This window comes from Drosophila nasuta, chromosome 3 (genome assembly GCF_023558535.2).
Source record: "Drosophila nasuta strain 15112-1781.00 chromosome 3, ASM2355853v1, whole genome shotgun sequence".
Lineage (NCBI taxonomy): Eukaryota > Metazoa > Arthropoda > Insecta > Diptera > Drosophilidae > Drosophila > Drosophila nasuta.
In genome coordinates, this window is record NC_083457.1 from 40,409,678 (window position 1) to 40,427,550 (window position 17,873).

At 37.4% G+C, this 17,873-nt stretch overlaps 2 protein-coding genes across 3 annotated transcripts in view; both read left to right on the forward strand.

The window, feature by feature from the left end:
* The first annotated feature begins 84 nt into the window (after positions 1 to 84).
* Positions 85 to 2,419, forward strand: LOC132791863 (uncharacterized). Its single transcript, XM_060800963.1, has 3 exons — positions 85 to 707; positions 769 to 1,419; positions 1,480 to 2,419. Exons 1-3 carry the CDS (start codon positions 132 to 134, stop codon positions 2,314 to 2,316), a joined length of 2,064 nt encoding a protein of 687 aa, XP_060656946.1. The 5' UTR covers positions 85 to 131; the 3' UTR covers positions 2,317 to 2,419.
* Positions 2,420 to 2,636: 217 nt separating this feature from the next.
* LOC132790575 (uncharacterized) overlaps positions 2,637 to 17,873 on the forward strand; it is a 56,202-nt gene continuing 40,965 nt past the window's right edge. Inside the window, exon 1 of one of the 2 annotated variants that reach the window (XM_060799144.1) lies at positions 2,637 to 3,024. In XM_060799144.1, coding sequence (XP_060655127.1) covers positions 3,004 to 3,024 — 21 coding nt within the window. In that variant the 5' untranslated portion in view covers positions 2,637 to 3,003. The remainder of the gene's footprint in view (positions 3,025 to 17,873) is intronic. The other variant, XM_060799145.1, reaches the window with a different exon arrangement.

Here is a 17,873-nt window from a genome sequence, read left to right on the forward strand (position 1 = left end):
CAGTGTGACCATATGTGTTACCTTGAAATTCTATTAGCGCTTTTGCGGCATATTTGCAATTTCAATTGCGGTCACGTTGTTTATTTGGACCCGGCATAAAAGTCGCAAAACAATTTGTTTATTTGGAAAATATGTCGTCGTCAGAGTTGAAAGATGAATCACCGAAAGATAAAAAATCGGAAGAAGATAAAACTGAGAAACATAGCACTAATGCAGCTGTAAGTCAAATAGAAATCGATTCAAACGAAACGACAGAGGAAATATCAAAGCTCAACGCGTCAAGTGACGCCGGTTGTGAAATGAGTAAATCAACTACGGAAATTGTTGCCAAACAGGAGACGGCTTCCAATGTTGAGGACGATGTGACTACAGTTGTGGCGCCTCATCAACGCCCAGTGGCTGACAACAAATCTAAGCAGAGTCTGAAATGGAATTTCCGTGTTATAATCTCGAATCTATACATGAATAGCGAGCAACGTTTGCCGGCTGCTCGCGTTCCAAAATGTTTACACAATACGAGTTTGTGTGTTAGCAAACATCGCTGTGCTATGCTGCCCAATGCTCCGGACATTAGCATTGCCCAGGAGCTGCGCAATAATCTCTATAACAAGCACTACGACTCCTTTCTGGACATGCAGGAGGCAATGGCGCTGCAGTGCGTCTTTCCCGATGAGGCGGTCTTTGATTGGCTTTTCTCTATGCTTATGGTTTGTGGAATTGTTAAAATATAATGTAAGATACGCTACTAATAGTTGACTTGCCTTACAGATACTCTCCTCCAAAACGCTGGCAGTTCAAGACTTGCGCAGCATATATAATAATGTCATACGTATCTATTATCTGCTGGTGGACACATTTCCACCCTGCTGGACAGCATTGCGTCCCTATTATCTGGATTTCCTTGGCGTCAGTGATCCCTCAGAGCCAGGCACGCCACAAAAGTTGCAGTTACTGCTCGATCTGCTCGCGGAATGTCTTGATAAATGCAGTGAAACCGAACTGAAAGAGCTTACCAAGTACTATGAGGAATCGAATGGAAACATTGATGATGAGGAGTACGCCAATTTGTCGCAGGATTCATTTCTCATGCGCCATGTGCAGGATTACGATTGGCAGGGCTCCAAGCTGTGGTTGGATGACTTTAAGCAGATGGCACCATCTGTGCGTCTGGCACGCATTTTCGATGCCTTGGACATGATCTGTTGGGTACTGGAGCGTCAATTTATGTCCTGGATGGATCACAATCGAATGCAGCAAGCAGAGCCTGAAATATTCCAAGACGAACTCAAGCCATTTGCTCTAATTGTGTTCGGTATGAAGCCAGAAATGCGCCTGACAAAGATTACGCGTCAACTGTTTCTTTTATACAGTCGTGCTGTTGCCAAGTCGCTTCACACAGATCGTTTAGCTATACTAGAGGTAAGTGAAGTGATAGTTTATTCATACTGAATTGCAAATACTAAAACTATTTACCTTTAGCGCTTCGTATCGCTGCTGATGGAGGCAAGCAACACTGCAGAGCTGCAGTATGTGGAGAATTCACTGATTTATCCCAGTTTGGGGCCACAGACAAGTCGTCTTATTGCCGAGTTCTTTAAGATCTTCAAAATGGAGAATCCCAAACACATTAGCACCTACATCAAAACCATTCCACAGTTCACACAGTCATATGTGCGCTATGAGTTTACCAATCATTTTCTGCAATTGTTTTACTGTTCGAAAGCACCATTTGGACCCGAGAAAATTTGCGAGGAATTCAAGTCAAAACAATGGCTCAAGTATAAAGCGCGCAGCGCAATCGAATCGGATGACGATGAACAACTGTCACGAGAGGATTATCTAAAAATCATGCTGAATGCACTGCAGGATTATTGTTCATGGTTGAATTTGCAACCATTTTGGAAATATATGAAAACCAAAGAACCAGTTAAACCGTTGCAAACGCGAACCTCAAGTCCACTGGCCACACCTGTGGGCGTGGTCACAGGTGAGGTGGGCAAAATATTTATGCTCGACGAGATGCAAAAGGAGGCGCACACGTGGAAGCAGCGCATCAATTCCAAAGTGATTGTGGCGAAACCCAAAGTCAATTTACCGGTGGCCAGAATTAGTACACTACGCATGGCAGGACTCTTTGGTGGCGGCATTCGTCAGATGCGTTATCTGCGTCGAGTGCTACTGGAGGTAACGCGTTATGTTGATGTGACGGAGTGGCTAAAATATCTAAAGGAGTTCCTAGGCGAAGATAATGCTTCAGTTTCGGATTCAAGCCTAGCTTCTGTTGCCAGTGGAAGCGCAGCCGAAAGTGATAATTAATTATTAGGATATGATCAGATTTAAGGTTGAAGTTAAATTGCTTTTGTTATTTTAGTTATGTACTCTGTCGAATTTGAGTAATTATAATTTAATTTACGTTTAACGAATTGCAAGTAATTTGAATTTAAATGTTTACTCAAGAGCTACGTAACGTAACGTAACGCGAAATGCGCAACGTAAACGCAAACTGAGCAAACGCAACGCAGCGAAGAGCAAAGCGGAGGAGCAATTAACTCCACCAGTTAACAGCACTAAACTTAATATGTTAACAGCCAAACAGTTTGACAGGATAATATCCTTGCTGCTAACAAAAATATACTTTTAGTTGATTTTAGCAGCACAACCCCGTCGCCAGCAGCAGAAGCAGCAAATAAATGCTTACCGTCGCGACAAAAAAGTACGCATATATTTTGCCCAAGTGTTATTTAGATAAACTACACAGCGCAGTGCAAAAGAAAAAAAATCACAGAATTCTACGTGTAATAACAAACAAAAACAAACAAACAAATCAAAATGTGCCGTGCAATATAATAGTGTATTTAATCGCGTAGCAGCAGGAGCAGCAACAACAACAAAACGGACGTTGGGTGGTGCACAGTGGTAACGCGAAAACACCACAAAAAGCTGAATAAAAAAAAAAGAAAAGCTAAACGAGCAGCAATATATAATTAAGCAAGTGTAGGCAAAATGTCGACAATTGTGGAACAGGTGAGAGAAACGGCGCTTATACAAAATAATAAATAAAGAGGCGGCAGCGAGAACGAACGAATGAACGCTGCTTTTGCAAATTTATGTAATTTTTGGGCAAAGCTTATCAGACATTAAGCCAATGTTACGGTATTTTTATCGAGACATATCGCCGACAACTGTGCTGCGTAACATTCAGTGTCAGTGTCTACCAGGCGGCTGTCTGTCTCTAGTCTGTCAGTGTGTGCGTAGGTGTAGCCATATATTTCTTATGCGCTCGCTCTCTCTCGCTCTCACTCTTCACTGTGTATGTGTGCGTGTATGTGTGTGTGTGTGTATTGGCATGTGCCTGACTGTTTTGCATTGCCATGCCAACGGCAAACGGCAAACGAGACGTCGCTGGCACTTCCTGTTAGGCTGATATTGCTTCGATTTGACAGTAAAATTCGATTAATTTCTAATCTGTACATCAGCATGACAAGTGCCAGACCTCGAACCAGACCCACGAACTCAGTCACAGTCACGGTAGCAGTCACAATCGCAATCGCAGTCACAGTTTCAGCTCTAGCGACAAAAATAAATAGCTGCCATTTTGTCGGCGGATTGAAATACACTCACACACACACACACACACACACATGAAACTGCGACGCGACGTTGCATGCAAAATTTCGTTTGCATATCACTCAACTCAACCGTGTTGGTGTGACTGTGTGTGCGTGTGTGTGTGTGGCGTGCCATGTGTTTGTCTGTCTGAGATTTTGACATTTTGTTGCAAAAGCCACGCTCGAAACTTTATTTTTTTATTTTTGCAGTTTTCAAGTGCAGTCATCACACAATTGAAGTGCGGCTCATTTAAATTTATTTGAATAGACAAAACTGCAAATAAGCCGCAAGCAACTTCATTCTAATTGTATCTTAATTTTATGCAAATTATGCGTCATGTCTGCAATACTCTACGTGGCGGGCAAAACTACACTCTCTTTCTCTCTCGCACTCGTTCTGACTGCGGCATTTCCGCATTTGCTTCGCGTCGTCGACGTTGACGTCGACGTCGTCGTTGTCGTTGTCAAAGTCACAAAAAAGTTTTGTTGCATATTTCAGGGCGCGCATGTAGCGCAAGTCATTACGTTTTATAGACTTTATAAGAAGTTCGTTGATGCAGTTTGATCAAAACTTTTGCGCTGCGTTCCGTTGCCAGGTGACTGCTGTATACGTATATATATGCTATATCTACGTATATATGGCAAAGATATCATGTGTATGCTGTCAGCTAACGAGAGGAGAGAAAATGATGGCAACTTTTTAGCCAAGCTTAAAGTTGTGCGAAAAGAAAAACATTCTGAAGCGTTTATGGCCCCTCTCTGCATATAAGCATTTATTGTCCTTGTACTTAATATGTTTTCAGCTCGGTTTGGTCGCAGAATAAAAACAAAAAAAAAAGGAGAAAAGAATTCTTATTTGGAAGCGTGCAAGACAAGAAGATATAATTGTCAAAATGTGCTTCAATTTGCATTTTATTCAAATCTTACTAAAAAATAATGTCATCATTTTTTGTGTTCTTTGTGTTGGAAATATGCAACTAAGAACGCTTTTTTTTGCTTTTAGTTCACAGTCATAAATTCATTAGACATTTAATCTAACTTTGTCATCTTTTAATCTCGTCTATAAATTTTAATGGGAAATTGTATTAAATTTGCCTAAGGCAACTCAATAAAGTAAAGTTTGTATTTTTAAATAAATTGAAAGCATTGTAAATTAATGAAAAGGATAGAATATAATATTAATCTTGATTATTAAGAGAACTAAGAGCTTTTATATAATATATGTAGGAGCTAAAAAACTCGATTGTTGTTTAAAGATACAATTACCAAGGGCATTCAATATAATGCGCTGCATTGTTTTTTGCAAACAATGAACGCGCTTTTATCATTGCAACCAAAAGGAAATTATTTAAGCTGTTTAATTTGTGGGAATATTTCATTAAGCTTGCTTTATTTATTTTCGCTTCGTTTGTTTATTTACTTTTGTAAGATTAACGCATTGTGATGCATCTTATCTTTCAGCTATGCTATTTAATTATGGAAATGAGTTAATTTTGGCTTTATAATGATTGATGCGCATAATGTATTATGTATAGGCATAAGGCACAGCTGATTTGTATATTTCTGCATAGGCTAACTAGCTGTGCACATGTACGAGTACACACACTAATGCAGATACATTCGCTTAGCTGTCGCTGTTACTGTTACGTGAAAGGTTTCCTGTTTTTTTGTTTTCTGTTTTTATACTTGCTACTCATAGGGTAGAAAAGGGTATTATATGCTGGCTATGTCTGTATGAACACATAGATCTCGGAGAATTTAAGAGATATAGCTACAATCTGGTATATTAGGTACTTTTTAATGCAATAGTATATGGATATACCAAATATAGGTTTATGTATATATCAGTCTATTATGTATTTTTGAATGCAATAGTATATTAATATACCAAATATAGGCATCGTTATATTTCAGTATATTTTGTATTTTAAAAATGTGTTAGTATTAGGTTGGCCAAAAAGTCTTGCGGTATTTTTATTGAATTTTCAATTGTTCATAAAATTGGTTAGAATAATGCGATTTAAGTCAAATATGCGCCGTTTTGTTCGATGACGAGTTCCCAACGAGATGCCAATTTCATAATGCCCCTCTTATAGAAGCTCGCTTTTCTATTGGCAAAAAACTCGGAGAGCCAATTTTCACAGGACTCTCTTGTGGCCAATTTCCGACTACCAAGGTCGTTCGCCATGGACAGAAATAGGTGGTAATCACTTGGTGCGAGATCCGGACTATACGGTGGATGCAATAGAACCTCCCATCCGAACTCCCGGAGCTTCTGGCGCGTCACCAAAGATGTGTGTGGCCTGGCGTTGTCCTGATGGAAGACAATTCGGCCTCTGTTGACCAAAGATGGCCTCTTCTGCTTGAGTGCTGCATTCAAGCGGTCCAGTTGTTGGCAGTACAGGTCCGAATTGAGCGTTTGCCATAGGAGAGCAGCTCATAGTGGATGATTCCCTGCCAATCCCACCAAACACACAGAAGAACCTTCCTGGCCGTCAATCCAGGCTTGGCCACCGTCTGGGCAGCTTCACCGCTTTTCGACCACAACCGTTTGCGCTTCACGTTGTCGTAAGTGATCCACTTTTCATCGCCAGTCACCATCCGCTTCAAAAACGGGTCGATTTTATTGCGATTCAGAAGCGATTCGCATGCATCCATACGGCCAAAAATGTTTTTTTGCGTCAAGTCGTGTGGCACCCATACATCTAGCTTTTTTTTTAATCCAAGCTTCTTCAAATGGTTTAAAACGGTTTGATGACTCATGCCAAGCTCTTGGCCGATGCTACGGGTGCTACTATGCCGATCTCTTTCGATCAATTCGGCGATTTTATCGCAATTTTCGACGACAGGCCTTCCGGACCGTGGCGCATCTTCGACCACCTCCGCACCAGAACGAAAACGTTGAAACCATCGTTGTGCGGTGGAAATGGAAACTGTATCGGGTCCATAAACTGCACAAATTTTATTGGCAGCATGAGTTGCATTTTTGCCTTTATCGTAGTAGTACTGTAAAATATGCCGTATTTTCTCTTTATTTTGGTCCATGTTTGTGACGCTATAACTCACGAACGACTCAAGACAAACAACAATAAATCAAACACGTGTTAGCGCGGGAAAAGAGCTTTCCAAAAAGGTATCGCATGAACCGATTCGATAAATAGAACTAGAACTACGCGCTTGCAAAGACACCTATCGGAAATACCGCAAGACTTTTTGGCCAACCTAATATATCGATATAGCAAATATACAATAGGTTTAGATATATTTCATTATATTTTATATTTTTGATATACCAAAAAAAGATTTACTTTTATTCCGAATGCAGTATTATGTATGCATATTGATATACCAAACATAGGTTTAGGTATATCTTAATATCAGTATATTAATTTGATATATTTCAATACTTCTAATACCACATTGTTTTGTTTAAAAATATTTTGCGGGTATTTTACAGTCGGCTAAATTCGATTGTAGCTTTCTTGGTTGTTTTTTGCTGTTTTGTGCAGCATTTTGCCCGAGCATAAATTACAACTTCAGAGGATCCACAGCCACACACACACATCTATACACCTAGCTACACACTCACCTCTACACTCACCTCAGCACACACTTTTACACTCACCTCTACAACTAACTGCGAGTATGAATGTAGGTGCTGGGGTGCTCTCTCCCTTTTTTGTGGGTCGGTTCCTGCTAGAAAACGGGTTGTTTAGTTGTTGTTTCGCTCGGCTGCTAGCTGTTGGCTGCTGGCTGCTGTCACTGTCGCCGGTTGTTGCTTACATAATGTTAATGATGCTGCCTGCCTGCCTGGTGCCTGCTGTTGCTGTTGCTATTGCTGCCGGGGCTCATTTCATGCTGTTTGCAAAAAACAAAAGTCAAACAAGGCGAAGGAAAACACGTGGCAAACAAACGCAACGGGGGCAACGGCGTGACCTCCGTGTAACGTACAATGGACGCACTGCATCCTGCGCTAAATTGTTTTGCCGTGTGACTGTCGTTCTTCTTGGTTCTGCTGTTGTTGTTGTTTGTTGTGGAACTGTTCATGTTTATATGCATATTATTTCAATTTGGCGGCATAATAAAGTGCTTCCGTTGTGGAGTCGAGTCACCGTCTGTGTGTATGTGAGTGTGTGTGTGGTGTGCGACAACAGCTCAGCAGCTGCATCCCCAAGGATAATGCCCTGTTATATGACTTTGCTTCGTTATGCTTATTTGCCCCGATGCACATGCACAACAGTAGCAGCAGCAGCAGCAACAGCAGCATCATCAGCAGCATAAAGATGAGGCTAGAGAGCGAGATAAGGGGCGCACAATGCGCAATGCAAAAACGTTGCCCCTGGGCATTGCCAAACAAACACATTCACATACGTTTAAGTCAAGGTTCATGGCCCGCTTCCATGCATATATTATATACCATTTCTATGTAACTAATGTGAAGTGACCGCCAGAGAGCGGAGGGCTCCAATTTGGGTGTCATTTGAGCTTCTTGACTATCGTTTTGGCGGCGCCTCTGCCGTGGCCAAGGTCAAATTTAACTGTTTTGATTTAATTTATTGTTGCATACATTTGAGCGCTCATAAAACGCCATCAAGCACACACACACACACACATTCACATTCAGAGACACCTGCTCCTGCTCCAGCAGCAATTCTTTTTGCTCTGCTTTCTGGTGCTGCTTCTGCCCCTTTCTGCGGCTAGCAAAGCCAATATTTTGTTTGTCTGCCTCTGTTTATCTTTGTCTTTGTCTCTCTTTCTTTATATATATATATGACTGCCAGAGTCAGTCTGTGTGTGTGTATTTTGATTGCTTTTGCCCATTCCCACTTGCAATCTTTCACCCACTCACATCCCAATGATACAGCGCCTCCACGAGGTGACTCAATGTCTTGCTCATTTCCTTCGTATGGTCGAAACTATATATTCAACATTGCCGCAGTTTTCTTTATGTGTGTGGCTGTGTCTCTCTGTGTGTGTGTGTCTGTGTGTGTGGTTAAAGCTGAGGGGTTTTTTGTTGCCCACAGATTGCTGTGAGATTCTTTGTGGCATTCATGGGGGTTGTGTGTTTGAGCTGCCTGACTTTAAATGACTTTCGTCTCTCTCAATTTGCAAATGTATTTTTATTGCAAAAAGAAAGATACGAAAATTGGTTTCAGCAAGTTTGTGGAATTATTTCAAATGTTCAATTCCTTCAACTGCTATGACAAAACAATCCATTGCCTAACATAATAGAAATAATTCTACTATATATCGTACTTAAGTTTGGCCTTCAGTCTCTTTCCTCTCAGTGTTAATAACTTGATTACTCAGTTTTCTTCTTAGTTTGTTCGCTTGTGCCGCAGTTTGTTGCCACTGTCTCGAGTTTGCAATGTGCACCCATTAACTGTTATCTCTGTTACAGTTTTTCGGCTTCTGTTCCTGTTGTGTCTTCTCTTCATTTTGTGCGTCTGTTTCTGACTCGGCTGCATTTGTCATACTCTTTAAAAAGGCTGTCAGATATATGCTCACAAGCTTGACTTTGTAATTGATTTGTACATATAATATATTTGTATAGTTTCTATAGTGTATAGTTTTTTTGAAGGCCAATTATCGAATATATATGTATATATATCTATTATATTTATTATAAAAATATAAATAATAGTTGAAAAATGAAACCCTAGAGAGTGTCCAAGAACGTAAAAGAAAAAATAAATTATTATTTTGCAACGAAGAACTTTGATTTTCAATTATTAGAATAGTAGAGTTGTTTTTAATCTTTATTAAATTAATTGAGCATACTCAAAATATCAATAATTTGTAAAACGAATAGAAGAAAAACTCTTATTTTAAATTCTTTTAATAATATGAAAAAATACTATTAATCTTAATCATTACTGTTTTATATCAGGGACATATAAAAAACATCAAAAGAAATTCAATATACTTAAAATTATTTATTACATTAAAATGATAAGTTCAATATCTATTTAAGCATTTTTAGTACAAATTCTTTAGATCCAAATCAAGTTACATTTTTTTTACTTCAAAAAGAAGAGCTTAAGTCAGATGCAATTGAACTTAATCAGCTGTGAAATTCATTTTTCGATTTTCACCATTTTGGCTGGTTTTAAGTTAATCCAGCTGAGCTTTCGATGGCATTCGTAAGCTGTCTAAAATGTGTGAGATTCGAAATAAGATTGCAACAATACACGAATATAAAATGTAGGTTTGATTACTCATTTAATCCAATCTCTTAGTACAATGATAGCATCGAGTAGAACAACTGAAGACTGCTTTTTTTTGGGGGCTTTACATTTCCCCACTTTAATCTTAATGCATGTGAATATTCATACGTTTCGATTTATGGTCGAAATTCGTATATTAAAAAGCAGTTCGGCAAGGGCAATAAAATATTGGCTTGTTGAATGAAGCTTTTCGGGCGTGTTTTTTTTTTCTTTTTCTGCCCTTCCCCAAAATGCGAGACGTTCTTCTGCTTTTGTTCTTACCATCATATTGCGAAAAGCCAAATGCGTGTATGAGTGTACTTTATGTGCGCGTGTGTGTGTGGGTGGGTGTGAGTGTGAGTGTTTTCTCATCTTCTTGATTTTATTACTTTTACTTTTTACGATTTATTTGCTGAAATTGCTTATTTCCCTTTTGCACAAAAAGCCAAAAGGAAATTGGCGTATTGTTATTGTTCCTTGTTCCTCTCTCTGGTTGTTTGTTGTTTTGCTGCTGCGGCTGCTGCTTCGGCTTCTGTTTCTGTTGTTGCTATTGGCGCTATTGCTACTGCGATTGCATTGTCTCCTTTTTTGTGGCAAATTCAATCAACTTTTGCCGTTAATCGATTCTGCATAGTTGTGAAATGTTTGGCTTTGCTATTTTATCAGTTTTCTCGCAGTTCTCTCTTCCTTCATTGCTCTGTTGACTTGTTTCAGTGCTTCGAGCACTCGAGCAGTGCAATGTGTACATATGTGTGTCTGTGTGTATGCGCAATTTTCATTAATCATACGCCATGTTGCACTCACATAGAACTCAGTGGCTGTCGCTGCCGTTTTCGCTGCCGTTGCCGTTGCATGCAATCACTGGCTTGCAACTGGCATTGCACACGGATTTTCCAAGCTTCTGCACACGTAGCTACTCAGAAAGGAGTCATAACGAGACACAAGAGAGAGAGAGAGAGAGAGAGAGAGAGAGAGAGAGAGAGAGAGAGGAAAAGAGATAAACCAAAGAGTAGCTTTTTTACTATGCTTAAAAGCGCATATGTTAAATATCAGAGGAATTATCAACACTTGCACTGCAAAAGAATTTCTATATTTAATGCCACACACACAATATGCATAATTATAAAGCACATACTGAAAATCAAAAGTCATTGTATGGTTCACAGCTTCAATTTATTTTGTTTTAACAAAATTCGTTTGCAAAATGCTAAATATTTCACACGCACACTAAACACATTTATTTTGTTATTAGCTCAATATTTGCTGCACATATTCATTTACTATTTATTTCGCTCTCACGCCGCATTTGTGTAATTTGCTGAATTTTTGGCCTAATAATTTCACAAATTGCATACTTTTTGGCAAATAGGCTGTGCGAAAATAAATTGGCAAATTTTGAGGCTTGCGTAATTGAAATAAAGCTGTCGGCTAAAGGGGGAAAACATATACTAGAAATACTCTGCATATCGAAATAGATTGTGATTGTAAATTCTGCGGCTGACTTGAATTTCAATTGTATTATTCTTAAATACTTAAAGTGGGTAATAAAAAGTTGAGAATACTTTCATTGAAAATACACTGACTTATGGCCAGTTAAATTGTAGTTAAAATTAAGCTGATAACTTATATGTTATCAATGAAACTTCGATTCTCTAAATAGAGTTAGATAATAACATATTATATGCTAAATATATATGGATTTTATCTTGATTATATTTACAGATTTTAAGAAAAACACATTAGAAAACTTTAATATACATATAGGTCATTTTTTTTATTTTTAAACTTACTGTTTTTTTAATCAATTCGAATTGAATTTATAAATATATTTTGTGGAATATATCTTTAAACAATTTATTTATATTTATTCAACTTACTATTTTTATGAACAATTGGATTGAACTTATATTTATTTTCTGTGGTATACATCTATGAAAATGTTACTTAGTTATTATTTTTTTAATTAAATATTTTTATGAACAACTTCAGTTCAATTTATATATATATATTTTCTGTGAAACACATCTATAAATAGTTATTATTAAGTTCCCTAAATTAAATTGACGGTAAGTTTTAATTTATTTTTTTTCTGTTTTCTCAATATGAGTAAAAACATTAGGAAATATTAAGACTGTCTGTAATAAAAGTACAGGCTAATAAAAAAGATTTATACCACACATTAGTGTTGTATAACGACAAATTGTTTCCTTAATAAGAGCTATGACATTTTCAAGATATGTACACACTTATGAGAGGCATTGGAAACTTTGTTGAGAAGCTTTAAAGATGAATTTAATGAACTAATAGAATTTAATTGATGTAAAATATATGTGTTATCTCTATTTAAATAGTTGTCTGCAATTATGTGCCTTAAATTCTATAGAAGTCTGTAAAGCGCAGAGCTCATAGAGAATCACAAAAATTATATTTAAAGTGTCATTTCATTTGAGTCTAAGCTACTCAAAATGTTAGGTAATATGCGCATCGTTTTATTACCTTAAAGTTAATGCCCTCCTACAGTTACCTACAAGTATATTGCCACATAGTTATTATCATCCCTACAAGCTACGTGCAGAGTGTATAAAAACAGAGAGACCTCCAACGGCATAAGCATTGGCATCAGCATCCATGTGTCTCCATCCTCTGCCATGGCTCTTCCCCTCCCTGCGCCCTTGGGCTGTCTATCATTCTGCCTCACTCATCGCCATTTTAGTTATGTCGCATGGGCAGCAAATTAAATGAAAATGCCGCTAAAAATAGCTAGCGAATGTGTCGCCTTTCTCTTCCTCCCTCCCTCTCATATTGGTATCCCCCTCCCTCACTCTCTCTCTTCTTGTCCCGCTCGCTCTTTGGCCTGTTAATGCAATTACAGCAGAGCTCTGTCAAAATGCCTCAATTTACTGCGAAATGGCTGTCATCGATTTCCGCTTATGTGTTATTCGATATTTCTATGCGTATGTGCGTGTGTGTGTCCTGATGAAATAATTTTGAATGCGGTTCGATTTACTCTTTCAATTCGGTTCACTGATGTTCTGTTCTATTTTATTTATTTTTTTGCTCTTGAGCTCAGTTCTTTTATGTATTTGACATTTTGTGTTATGTGCTCAAATTGTCATCAAAATATGCATAAATTGATGGCGTGAGTGTGTGCAAGTGTCTGCGTGTGTGTGTGTGTGTGTGCGAGTCCCTTCCTGTCTACAAAAACAACATCGCTAACTGCCACATGAAGTAAGTTCAATATTTGCCCCGCGCTAAACCATAGATGTATTAACATAATGTGTCAGCACAAAGCGCACAGAATGTGCACACACCAACACATATACACACACATGTGTGTGCAGATGCTCACACATTTACAAATAGAAAGAGACAAGCTTCGCAGGAACTCAGGAAACTTGTAAGCGCACACAAAAGCGACAGTGGAACCAGATTTATGTGCTTACAGTGAATGCGAAACTATTTTAATGGAGTTTGCTGTTTGTTTGCTAAACTTTAGTTTTATTATGATTTGAATTAAAATGAGAGAAAGCTATAAAAATAACAATCATATGTAAAAGTTTACAAGAAAACATTATTTTAAACTTACAAATGAACAACAAAGAAATTAAACTTGTCTACATTAAAGTATTAAATAATGATTTTAGAATTTATTTTCAGCTCATAACAATAATAGTTTCCCATAATTGAAAGTAAAGCTTAATTTTTTGTAAATAAAAAGATTAAGTTAATAAATTATACGTAAATTTGTTATCCTTGAATGTTTTTTCCATTACAACTACAAATTATAATTGCAAATTTAGCCAATTAGGCTTTTGATATTGAAAATTTTTTTTAACTACAACTACAAATAATAATTGCAATTAAATTCAGTAATTTAAGTTACGTGTTCATGGAATATTAAGTATACATCCAGCATATATAAATATAGTATAATCTATGCCGTTAAAAACGGGTTTAACTTATCATTCAATAAACTTTTATAAATATTTTAACAAAAAATGTAGGTTCTTAATTTATAATATAGTTAATGATACTGTAATTATTTTAATTTTAATTTAAGTGCACAACAATTAAAGTTTTTTAAATCAAATGAAGTTACTTACATAGAACGATATAAATAATTGAACTTGCAAGTATCTTTAGTAAATTCCATTACTTAAGTTTGATACTGTTAGCATATTAAGTATACGTTTAAAAGCAGATCCTATTCACTCGCAATTGAATGAAAATAAATCGTTTCCTCCCTAAAATAGATATTTTAAAGCAGAATAGCTACTGCCACCTGCGTTATTTATGCACGTTTTCCCTTTGTTTTCATAGCTCAGCTATAAATAAAATTAATTAAAAGCCGCTTAAGCCAACAATGCGCACATTGCCCGCTCAATTTACTCATACTAATCTATGGCTATTTGCGTCTAAATGCAAATAAAGTTGCCACACTGTGCGCTAACAGACCTCGCATTCGCATTCACATTTAAGGGTCCGCCGTCAAGTTCTGGTGAGTGAAAAATATGACGACAACTGTCAGCAGCGATCCCTTGTCGAGTCGAAAGCAGAAGCAGCAAAAGCAGCAGCCATTTTTCCAGCTGAAAGATCCGAATTGGCCTCAACTTCAACTTCAGCTACAGCAACAGCTCGAGCTCGAGCTCTCAACTTCTTTTAGCTGTCGCGACTTTACTTAGCTTCCTGCAGTCTGTCAGTTGGTGCACAACGCTTCCGCCGCTTGAGCGAACATATTTAGTCTACATATATATAGTATATATATGTATATGTACTTTGAGTAGACATGCTGAGATGGAGGCACGTCACGTATGTTTGTGCCCAAGCATTCGCATAAACATTCCGTCGCCATCAGCAGAAGCAGCATCATCAGCATCAGCAACTACTACGACTGCCTCTCACATCATCTCCTTGCTTTTTGCAGTGACAACACATTGGCATTGACAGGCGCGCGTCGTTTGCGTTAAATGTCAGCCAGGAGATGGCAGCCGGGAGATAGCAGTCAGCCAGGCAGGCAGGCAGCTCCGATGCCTCCTTCGACTAAGGGTCACAGCAATTGACCTTCCATTCATCACACAGCGCCACAGCGCCGCATATTGTTTACACAACGGGGAGGATGGGGGGAAGGCGACGATAGAGCTGCGCTCTCTATTGATGTTTACAAAATTCATTTATTGATTACGTCCAAAAGTTTCTGTTACTAAAACAACACTCAAATGAGTTTGGGCTTCGGTTTCAGTTTCGGTTTCGGTTTAGGTTTAGGTTTCGGTTTGTGTTTTGGTTTTTGGCTTCAAGCTGTCGATGCTGTGTTGGGTTCCTGTGTTCACGTCTTCTAATTATCCACTCAAATGAGGCTGAAAAACAGTTGAAGCAGAGTTTGTAAATGCCCTCGTTCCCTCATTCCTTCGTTCACTGTAAATGATAATGATGAGTATGCACAGTTTTCCACAGTTTTCCATATGGCGGCGACTTCCGTCTTGCACGCTTTTAAGCCCTTTTCTGTTTTTTTTTTTTGCTGCTGTTGTTTTCTTGGCGTGCCATGAAAAATAAAGGCAGCCAAATAACTGTAAATAAGCAGGTTGCCGAGGAATGCGACAGGCGTCTCTTTCCACACTTGCCACACGCTTGCCATCACTTCAACACTCCATCAGCAGCAGCAAGCAGCCAAGGCAAAAGCAAATTTTTTCGGTTGGCACACACAAAAGGCAACAAATGAAAGACAAAAATATTTTGTAATGAAAGGACTTGAGAAATATAATAAATAATGACAAGTCCCCAAGCAAAGTGAAATGCAACCATGAGTAAGGCATCGCCCACGCTTTTTACTCCTCCCCTTTTTCTTACCCCTTCCCTACGAAGACAGCTGTCTTGGCTCCTTGTTGCTCCTTCGCCTGTTGATGTGTCTTTAAAGCGCGATGACAATTAGAAAATCTTTTTTGCACTGTATAAAAAGGGTTTTTCATCGTCTGCGCTTCTGTTTTCCCATCTTATTTTTACCATTCTGCGCCTTGCTCATTTCGAAATTTGTTTTTGCCATTCGGCGTGAAAAATGAGCTGCAAGGCAAAAGCCTAAAGGATACAAAAACAACGACAAGTAAAACAAAAGGGGGGAAAGATTCTTTTGAGTTGCATTTGAGCGTGCAAAAGATTTATGCTTGGGTCTTAATTTTCATTTTACTTTTCGCAAATCACAAATGATGATCCAATTGATGAGAAATCTCTGCAGTCTACCCAGCATTCATTAAACTAATTGATGTGGATAGCTCTTTTTTGTCGATTATTATTTGAAAGTTTAATTGAACTTTTATTACCTAGCAATTCCCTAAGAAGGTTTGTCTAAGAAATTCAAGTAAATTAAAGAATCATTTAACAGAAACATAAAGTGTTAGTTTAAGTTTATTTGCTGATTATTATTTGAAGATATAATTGAACTTTTATTACCTAGCAATTTCATAAGAAGGTTTGTGTAAGAAATTAAAGTAATTTAAAGAAGCATTTAAACTGAATAGAAACGTAATATGATAGTTGAACTTTGCTTAACTGATTTTTGATTATTACTTGAATGTTAGTATTTGAAGGTTTGATAGAACTTGTATTACCAAGAAGTTCTCTATAAGGTTTGTTTAAGAAATTTAAGTCAATTAAAGAAACTTTAAATTTCTTAAAGGTTTGCCTAAAGAATCATTTAAACTAAACTGATTTAATCAGCAGCATAATAGTGCAGTAAAGTTTAGAATTTTATCAGTCTACTTAGCCACATCAAAAATAAATTATCATGAATGAATTACGATTATCTCCACTTTTCTTACTTACACATAACTCTTTTTCTCCAACCACAAAGTGCTTCCTTTGCTCTCTCGTTCTCGTTCTCATTTTCATTATATTTTACTCATTTTATTGCAAAGTTTTAATGCGTTTTGGCCAACATTCTGCACAAAATGCACTTAGACAATAACAGCATAAGCCAGAGATTTAGCTCTAGGTGCTCGGCATTGTTTCAAGAGAGAATGAGAGGAAAAAGTTGCTGAACACATTTGAAAATTACAACAGTTCTCCGAGCATATAACAACATCAAAATTGAATTTTTGCAAATGGCTGTGTTAGTTCACATTCGTTGTTCTTTTCCTGAGTAATCAAAAAGCATTTAATAAATTATGAAAACATGGGCATAACTTAAAAACGGCAAAACAAACAAATGCTGACAACGTGAAAAGACAACAGAAAATGTACAACATGAAATTCATTTTATGATGAAAACCAAACAAAAACACAACAAAAACCAAGTGTCAAATATGCCAGGGAACAATGACTGAAAGATACTCAGTATTTAACTGGGAATGAAGTTCCAACTTCAACTGGCAATAATGGTCTTTTTTTTCCAAAAAATGTATATGAAATTTTCCAATGGGAATTTGGAAACGAACCTGGCAATAAACGAAAAATGTTATTACTTTTTTTTATTAAATACATAATAAATTTTCCTACTGGAATTTGGAAATGAAACCAATTAAACTGGCAATAATAATTACAATTTTTATGCAATTTTTTACATTAATAAATAGGAAACTTTGTTGTTAAAATTTACATTATTTTTTTGTAGGATAGATTTGGTATATAAAGTCATATAAATGTCAAAAGTTAGCTTCATAATATATTCATTAGCTGACATTTATGTAGCTGCATTTTTACAACTCTTTTTTTGCCGTCACTCAAATCATAAAACTTCTATCTTTAAATTGCCGCTAATAGACTGTGGCGTAAATTGCATTAAATGCAAACACTTTTCTATACAAAGGAAATAATTGGTAGCTTCAGCTTGAATCCCTCTCGTTTTAACTATTGGCTTTTAGTTCAAGCCGTTGCCTAATTTAATTAATTGCTTTGTCTGTCGTTGGCAATTGGCCACGCCCACAGAGCAGACCGAAGAGAGGAGTTGAACGATGCTGAGCATTGAAAACTATAAATTCAATTTTTGCTATGCGTTGGCACAAATACTCACATGTATGCGATAAAGAAAAGGAAAATACTTTTGCTGGCGCGGCACAAGACAAAAAACGCT